General features: G+C 41.7%; 1 protein-coding gene across 1 annotated transcript in view; it reads left to right on the forward strand.

Moving 5' to 3' along the window:
• CCDC175 (coiled-coil domain containing 175) overlaps nt 1–9603 on the forward strand; it is a 54935-nt gene that overhangs the window by 43502 nt on the left and 1830 nt on the right. The window contains exons 12-19 of the mRNA XM_066608219.1: nt 109–244; nt 2309–2440; nt 2542–2680; nt 2784–2863; nt 3386–3538; nt 6278–6380; nt 8351–8394; nt 9195–9342. Of these exons, the coding sequence (XP_066464316.1) occupies nt 109–244; nt 2309–2440; nt 2542–2680; nt 2784–2863; nt 3386–3538; nt 6278–6380; nt 8351–8394; nt 9195–9342 (935 nt within the window). The remainder of the gene's footprint in view (nt 1–108; nt 245–2308; nt 2441–2541; nt 2681–2783; nt 2864–3385; nt 3539–6277; nt 6381–8350; nt 8395–9194; nt 9343–9603) is intronic.

Below are 9603 nucleotides of genomic sequence, written 5' to 3' on the forward strand. Positions count from 1 at the left end.
TCGGATCCATCAGGGCAGCTGAAATTACTTCCCCGCCTTCCCCGAAGTGTGCCGCGGTGAAGGGGTCCTCCTTAATTATTTGCCTCATTCTGTGTTTTTTTAAAACAGAATGAGTATCCAGATTAGAAAAGGTGAAGTGACAAAAGAGACGGAGCTGTGGCAACTGTCAGAGGAATCGTTTATGGCTGAAATGAAGAAAAGAATCCAAAATGGACACAATAAGAAAGCTGTTTTGACAATTGAGGTGAGGCAAAAGCCAATAGTCATGTAGTCCAATTTAGTCCCTACAGATGCCCATCCAACATCATTTCCAAGTTCAGAAGTAGGAATCATTGTTCATTACCCTGTGTAGTAAAGAAACTTAAAGGGTTTGCTCATCGCATAAATGGTGAGGTCAGGAGTGTAGGTATTGGAGACCTTTACAACTTACTAATATATAGTCTTCAGAAGAATTGTAGTGTTCTTCTTTCTGAAGCCATACTGCCTTGCCATCCCCTCTAACTGGTGTTGCTCCATATTTCATATATAGTATTTTATGGCATAACTCTATAGGTATTGTTAGAAAGCTTTCATAGAGTGTAAAGAGAGGTTGTTTCACAATTACATTATTATACTAGGCTATTGTTTCTAAAACTGAGCCACCTGTACCCAGGGGAAATGTGCCCTAACAATAAGACTACTGCTAACTACACTTAATTTACTCTGTAGCTATACTGCAGAAGCAATGGGTTTTGCGACATCTTTTTCATTTTGTCATGCCTGCCTTCCAAGACCCCTAACTTTTTTTTTTTCTGTTGACCGCTGTATGAGGGCTTGTTTTCTGCAAGATGAGTTGTATTTTCAGTGGCAGCAATTAATTTACCAATTAATGTATGGAAAGCCTTTTAGGATTTTTTTTGTGGTGCAGAGTGGAAAAAAACTGCAATTTTTGGGTTCTCTTTTTTTTTTTATGGCATTTACTGTGCGGTAAAAACTGGTACATTCTATTCTGTGGGTCAGATACCAAACTTCTCATTATATTTTACTACCTCTACAGAATAAATGTGTGTGTATGTATATGTATATGTGTGTGTGTATATATATATATATATATATATATATATATATATATATATATATATATATATATATATATATATATATATATATATATATATATATATATATATATATATATATAAATTATGCTTTGCTGTGTACTTTTTTCTGTATTTTTTTCCCCATAAGTGCAGCTTTGTGACAGCTAGTTTTATTGTGTGGCGAGTTGTAATCTTTATTGGAACCATTTTGAGGTTCATACAACTTTTTAATCACTTTTTTTTCATTTTTTGAGGAGGCAAGGTCATTACAAAACAGAAATTTTGGCATTATCTTTTATAAGTAACCTGGTATTTTAACCCTTTCAAATCCAGTTTTGGACCTCGTCCAACATTGAGATTTCACTGCATAGCTCACATGTTTGAGGACACGTTTCTAACAATATGCAGAACAGAGCTCCAATGTCAGAGCTCTCTTCTGCATAGTGTATTATACATATAGTCTAACGGCATAACATTTTGATTCGATGCTAATATTACAGATCACCACACAAGAATAATTAGCAAAAAGTGACAGTATTCAGTCAAAGTGCTGTATAATTGGACAATAAATGTTTACATACAATACTACTACAGCATTACAAGGGTATTCCCAAAATTGACTTTTATTACCTATCCACAGGACAGCTAATAAAAGTTTGTTTCGTGGGGGGGTCTCATCACTGAGACCCCCAACAGACCTGACAAAGAGGGTCTCATGTCCTCCTCTTCTCACTGTAGGATCTCTGCACCCACCTGCAGTGACATCAGAATAACTGGAGCGGTGGTCACACATGTGAGGCATTGCTCCACTCCTTTCAAAGGGGCTGATGGAATTAGGACAGTACAGTCCTATTGAAATTGAAGGGAGCCGTACTGGCCATGTTCGATTTGTCGCTCCATTAAATCTCCTCACTTAAGAGGGTGGAGTGAGCCTGCAGTAAAAAAGACGGAGGACACAGGACCCCCAATCTCGAGATCAGTAGGTGTCTCAGTAGTGAGACCCCTCACCAATTAGACTTTCATTGCTTGTCCCATGGATAGGTGATAAAAGTTGATTTTGGTGCAACTACTTTTATAATACATATCCATACTCAGTAGTTCATTATAATAGATTTAAAGTAATAATATTTTCTATTTTTCACCTTTTTGGATTTACATTTAGGAAGCAAAATGCCGCAGATACTTAGAGAAAGATACAGAAAGAGAGAGGTTTTTTTTTCTCTTTCTAGGGCAGCCGTCTCCGGAGAGAAATTGAGAAATGGGGCAAGGAAATCCGCAGTATAAATGAGGAACAGGCACAATCAAGCAAGGAATACTCTAGTCAAGTACAAAGTCTGCAGGATCAGATAATAATTCTTGAGGTAAGATGAAATGTGTAAAACTAGCGCACAAAGTAGCAACAGTTCAGATTTAGCTGCAATTACTTACTGAAGTGGAATATTGTGTCTTTATGTTGTTGTAGGAGAAAATGAAGAAATCCATTTCAGGCTTTGAAAACCAGCAAGAGAACTTGACCAAGAACATCCCTATCATGAATGCTGCAGAGGACGCATACAACAAGGAGCACGTCAACTATGAGGATCTTAAAAAGAAAGCTAGTGGTGAGGATGCGGAGTAGGAGACGTGAGCTATTCGGAAAACCCATGTATTGGTAACTATTTTGTCATATACAGTAAATAATGGAAAACCTCTTCTGTAATGCAGCCATGAAAAACAAACAAAAATCCTTGGAGGGATCCATTAACACAATTACCAAGGACCTTGAAGTCAACACTAAGATAAAGGTAAAGTAATCCTGCAGAGTCTGGGGGGGTGTCCCTACAAACTCTGATACTGTCCAATCAGTGTGATCAATGCCAGACCCTGCAAAGGCACACCCTGTTGACAATGGAATGGTAACATCCAGTTGATAATTTAGGGTGGTCTTACATCCGCATCACAACCTCCTGCGGGAGGTTGTGATGAAAATACCGGAAGAAACAGCGCTGCATGCAGAGCTTTTTCCTTCTGTCCAAAATCCGGATAGCAGGCGGACCTCATTATAGTCAATGGGGTCCGCGCGGTGCTGTTTGGTGTCGTCCACAGATGGAACCGTTTGGCCTCGGGGTTTTCTGTTTCCCTAACGGAGCAGGAAAGTGAAATCCCCAGCGCAAATTTGAAAGCACCCTAAATGATACTTACCCAGGAGAAATAACAAGGGTACAGAACAACCCACAATTCTAAGAAAAAATGCTCCACAATTGTTAATTTATTGGGAACAACTAAAACACACATATGACTGGTCGTCTTTAAAATTACTTCACTAGGACACGAAGAAGGCTTCTTTAAAAGAGCTTAGAAAATTGGCTTTTGAAAAACTTCAAGGCAGTCTTGCAACTTTAAAGCTGATTGACAAGGAAATTTATGAAACAAACAGAAGGCTTGAACTTGTCATCATGGAGAACTGCAGGTTGAAACTGGTGAGTAATAAATTCAAGCAGAGTTTGAGGATCTCCTGTTGTTAAGACCTCGTTCACCCAAGTGCTGTTTGTGCACATTAGAGGTGCACACAGAAAGCACTTCTATAAGAACTAGAGATGAGTGAGCATACTCGCTAAGGCAAACTACTCGAGCGAGTAGTGCCTTATTCGAGTACCTGCCGCTCGTCTCTAAAGATTCGGCTGCCGGCGGGGGGCAGGGAGCGGCGGAGGAGAGCAGGGAGGAACGGGGGGGGGGGGGGTGGGGGGGGAGATCTTTCTCTCACTCTCTCCCATCCGCTCTCCCCTGCTCACTCCCGCAACTCACCGCTCACCTGTGCCGGCAGCCGAATCTTTAGAGACAAGCGGGCAGGTACTCGAATAAGGCACTACTCGCTCGAGTATTTTGCCTTAGCGAGTATGCTCACTCATCTCTAATAAGAACTAATGCTTTCCTATCGAACCATTCAGATGAATGAATTTTAGATGTGCAAAATCCTGACGCCTATCAAAGATAGGATATGTGATTGCAAGCTCGCATGTAAGCTCCGTGGTGCGCACAAAGATAGGACCAGACCTATCTTTGGTGCGTGCTTTCCATAGACTTCTATGGGATCTGGCAAGCATGCACCATGGATCATGTGAACGGGTTAATTCAGATAGCTGGAATTCACCCATTCACGCGATCTTTGGTGTAATATAGGTGCAATCTTTTCACATGCCAATACTGCGTGCCCACAGCGCTCGTGTGAACAAGCCCTAAGGCTCCTTTCCTCAGAACATGTGAGGGTATTGCCTGATGCTCACTAATGTTATATTTTCTTGTAGAATGTATCCTCCTGTGCTTGCTCAGATATGAATATTAGCCCTCCATGCGCTGACTAGTGGTGGGCCTGTGCATATACACAGCAACTGATCAGAACAAGCAGAGCTGCAGAGTATGAGGGAGGTATGAGGGAGCAGCCATAAAGTGAATATCAGACTTCCAAATTTGCATTCTTTTAATGAGTTTGCATTCTGGTATCTTTTTTAACTCTTTAACTAATTTTTGATAAAAGAGAAACTTAGTCCCACAACTTGGAAAATTTGACTTAGCAGAATCTTTCAATTGTTTTACAAAGACAAAATATAAATTATTTTAATCCCAAAGTAATGAATGGAGGGAACAATGAAAAAGGAAAGAAAAAAAACAAAAACGTTAGAACTAGAGATGAGCAAGCATGCTTGGTTAAGGCAATTACTCGAGCGAGCATCACTTTTTTCGAGCAAATGCCTCCTCGTCCGAAAAGATTTGGGGCGTGGGGGGTGGAGCGGAGGGGAGATCTCTCTCCTCCCCCCCCCCCCCCCCCCCCCCGCCGCAACCCCCCCTGCCCCCTGAATCTTTTTGGACGAGTAGGCAGTTACTCGAAAAAAACGATGCTCGCTCATCTCTAGTTATAACCTTAAAAAGACAAACAGGGAAAGAACAGAAGGGGGAGAAGGGTAATGAATGTTAATTAGAGATGAGCAAACGTACTCGTTTAGGGCGTTTTTGCACTCAAGCACTGCTTATTCCGAGTAACTAACTACTCGGGCGTAAAGATTCGGGGGGCTGCAGAGGGGAGTGGGGGGGAAAAAGAGAGAGACCTCCCCCCTGTTCCCCACTGCTACCCCCCCACTCCACCACGCCGCCCCCGAATCTTTTCATCCGAGTAGTCAGGTACTCGGAAAAAGCAGTGCTCGAGTGCAAAAACGCCCTAAACGAGTATGTTCGCTCATCTCTAATGTTAATGAATAATTTCCAGATATTTGAACAATACTTTTTAACAAAGGTTAACCATGAAACAACTTGTGAACATTTATACTGTTCAACCAGGTTTAGCTAGATCAGTGACTTAATTAGCATTCCATAATAACCACAATTCCTCAGATATAGGTAATTTATGTTTTATTATTTTAACTAGTGTTTCGAAACACTATCTCCTTAGGTTTAGCAAGGGTCTTAAGGCCCATTTAGACACAACGATTATCGCTCAAAAATTGCTTAAACCATCGCTCATCGTTGTCTTTTAGCATGCTGAAAGACAACGTTGAGCCTTATCAGGGATTCACAGTAGGATACAGCAGGATACTATTGTTTCAGCTATTTTCCGCTCCCTAATGACAGGTGGGGCATGAAGAACTCAGCTGTCCAGATGCATTCTCCATACCCCACACGGAGCACTTGGCTGTATAACAGCTGGGCGCTCCATGCAGAAGACAAGCGGAGCCACCCCGCTTGTTTTCTGCATCCTCAGCTCAAAGCGTTCATCTGTAAAACAGCCACACGCTCCTAGCAGGGACACCCCGCTTGTCTTCTGCATCCTCTGCTCAGAGCGCTCGTCTGTATAACAGCCGGGCGCTCCCAGCGGGGAACAGCTGGATGCAGAGAAGAAGCGGCCCCCCGTTTGTTTCCTCTGGAGCGCAAAGTAATCGCTCAACGTTTGAGCGATCATCTTGCGATGTAAGTGACACAACGATTTTTGCTCAAAAGTTGCTCAAAAGACATCTGTGTCTAAATAGGACGGTTGATCATCTCCTGCTAACTACTAATTTAAGGTTATAAGCCTTTTCACTTTTGCTGTGACATCAATCCCCATGGCCATTGATTTTTGGAAGGATTTACCACCACACCAGAGTATTGTGGTATCTCTTTGCTTATAGCCGCTGAATACTTGCTGTAACATTCTGCGTGTAATTGTTGCTATGATCGTGTCTTTACAGCAAAATGCACAACATAAAGAAAGTATTAGCGCCACCATAAGTGAATCACAAGAACACCTATCCATTACAAATCAGCTGGAGAAAGACCAGGCATCTCTTATTGGTAAGTGTAATAAAATGTTTATGTTTTACAACAAAACAGTAATGACTAAATCAGGAGAAATATACTAAATGATCGCATAGAACTGAACGACTGAGTGAATTTTCTGCTTCAGATAAACATTTGCATTTTCGGGTTATGTTGACATGTGCTGCAGATTTTCCTCTGTGAATTTGTATGCAGAAAATCTACAGCATATTACAGTACCAGCAAGGCGGATGGGATTTAAGGAAATCCCATCTACTCGCTGTGTTAAAAAATCTGATGCGGGAACTGAGATGCAGATTTTGCTGTGGTATCGTGGGAAATCTGTCCTGTGTGACCATACTCCTAAATTAAGTCTGTCACCTGATTCTAGCATTATAAATTGATTCTATTATAAGATGTTGGACAGGATTGTACCTTTTTTTTTTTCCAACTTGATCCTATGACTGAAGTATGACTTTATCAGCACTTCTTGCATGATTTGGAAATTCATGATCGACCGCCGCTATGCATATGGGCTCTCCGCCCATTCTTTCAGTAAAACAGGGCAATGATAATCTTGCTTGATGTCTCTACCTCAGGCAGCTGGTGATACCATACTTTCCAGTTCTTGGCATGTGCAGTGACATACTCTAATCCGCTCATGTCAGAAATACCGCCACCTGCATGTGCTATCCTCTGTGCTACACAGGCTCCGAAGATCTGGAACAGATGGCACCTCCGGCTGCTTGAGCTGGAAACCTCATTCAAGATTATCGTGGGTGTGTTTTATTGAAAGAAGGGGAAGAGAGCCTAGACGAGTAGTGGAGGTGAACTGTCTATTGGACAGTTTACCAGGAATTTGTATGTCATATGGAAAGCACAGAAAAGATGATATTTAATTTTTGGAGGATTTGGTGAAAAAAATAAAACGATACTGAGGGGCGACCTTATCACTATGTGTAAATATATCAGGGAGCAATACAGAGATCTCTCCCATCATCTATTTATACACAGAACTGTGACAAATGGGGCGCACTCTACGTCTAGAGGAAAGAAGGTTTCTACACCAACAGAGAAGGGGGTTCTTTACTGTAAGAGCGGTGAGGTTATGAAACTCTCTGCCTGAGGCTATAGTGATGGCAAATTTGATTAGAATACAAGAAAGGCCTGGGTGTGTTTCTTTGACGTTACATCATATGTTATAGTCTCTGATTCCTTCAGAAGAGTCAGTGATCCAGGGATTATTCCGATTGCCAGATTGGAGCCGGGAAGGATTTTTTTTCCTTAAATAAGGAAAATTGGCTTCTAGCTCATTGGGAGTTTTTTTGCCTTCCTCTGGATCAACATTGGTGGGTAATGGGCTGAACTGGCTGGACATTTTTTTTTTGGCCTAATATACTTATGTTACATCACTTATTTTCATTAGTGTATCTCACATCTTATGATGCAATTAGTTTAGAATGCAGGAAGTGAATGGCAGACTTCTTTAAGGCTGGGTTCACACTAGATGGAATTTCCACAGAATTTCCGTGTGGCCAAGCTGCGCTGAAACTGACATGCCGCACGAAATTCAAAGCTGCAGCATGTCAATTATATCACCGTTTCCACTGCGGGCTCTCTCCTCTTTATGGGGGGGGAGATGGCCGCAGCGGAATAAGTCTCTTTCAAAACCCACGCCAAATGTCTCAGCAGTGCAGTTGCAGAAACCTTGCTGAATTTCCGTGCGGTCCCGCTGCAGACATTCCGCAAGATTTCCACCCCCTGTTAACAGAGCCTTAAAGTTTTTTCTTTCATACAAATAAAGATTTTTGTAATTTGCAGGACTCTACAAAATATAAAAACTCAACACTGCAGAAAATATTGTGATGTTTTGTTTAGAGACCAGGAACCATTCAATGTAACGCATCTCCAGAAATAGGGAATCTAAGGGGAAGGGTACATATTTTTCCCAGGGGTGTAAGCAATGCGTCATTCTAAGAAAGCCTGTCTGAATGTCTATTTTCTAGAGCATCTACATGAAGGTTGGGACCGAGACACCCTTGTTTGTAGCGTAAGTATTTTGTCCTTACTGTACTTTTCATTTCTATGTAACATTAAATGGAACCATATTCTAGACATAGTTGCATTGTTTTATGTGAAAGCAGTAGGTTAATAGGAAACTTGGTTTCTATGAGCAAAAGTACTGCCTTCTAGCATTCAGTAGGAGACCCAAAGGTCCTGCACCAACCAATCTAAGATTTATCACCTCTCTAGTGGGTTAGTGATAAATGCATTTGGTTGCATAGCCCTTTAAGGCTAGTCTCATATGAGTGTATTACTGGTGCATTTATGCATCTGTAATAGGGATGGGTGTCCTGGCCTGACCGCGGGTCTTCTGACTTAAACGCGGAGCATGATAATCTATGATGCTCCGATTTCGGGTCAGTACACCCATGACTAGGCCGGGACACTTGCCCATAGCACAGACGCATAAATTTGCCCGCAATTGGCGCATGTGAAACAAGCCTTAAAGCAGTAATCGGGTCTCTTATGCTACATTTTCTCGGCATAGGATAGACGGAGACAGGCCGAGCTCAAGGACAATGCAGTTTAAGTACTTTTCAAGTAAAGTGCATTTAAACGTTGCCAAAACTGAGAGAGAACACCCTTGAGTCCTGCTTTCATCTGCCCATAACAGTATGATTGGCAGCTCACGCCATGTACAAACTTGTATAAGGAAGCTGCCAGTCACTATATGAAGGCAAGGGACGGTGTTCTGCTGACAGTGCAAAACAACCTATAGTCACAAAAAGGTTAAACCTACTTTTAGGGACATATATAGATGGAGAGTCAATAACTCTTTCTTTACAGGACTTTTCTGAGAGAGACCAAGAAATTTTGGATTCTATTGTTGAGCTTTTAAGAAAAATTAGCACCCGAGATGCGAAGGTTGGACACCTGAATGATGTGTTACATCAGAAATATATGGGGCTTTCTTCTCTTCTACAAAGCAAAGCAGGTACAGAGGATTCTGGATTGAGAAGTGTTCAGTATCCCCAGTCAGCAGATATCCTTGGAATAAACCAGTTAGTAATTTATTAAAAACCGGTCGCCGGGTCCTCGCTATGGGACCCCCCAAGCCTTCCACCGTCATTTGTGAGCAGCTGCCGTGTTCGCAAGTGCAGGTGAAATGTAGAATTACGTGGCGCTGACTGAAATAAATAGGCAACTATTTATTACTTGGTTAAGAAAGTTTACTATTTGAAGTGGCTTTTTGCCT

Source organism: Eleutherodactylus coqui, chromosome 6 (assembly GCF_035609145.1).
Source record: "Eleutherodactylus coqui strain aEleCoq1 chromosome 6, aEleCoq1.hap1, whole genome shotgun sequence".
NCBI classification, from domain to species: domain Eukaryota; kingdom Metazoa; phylum Chordata; class Amphibia; order Anura; family Eleutherodactylidae; genus Eleutherodactylus; species Eleutherodactylus coqui.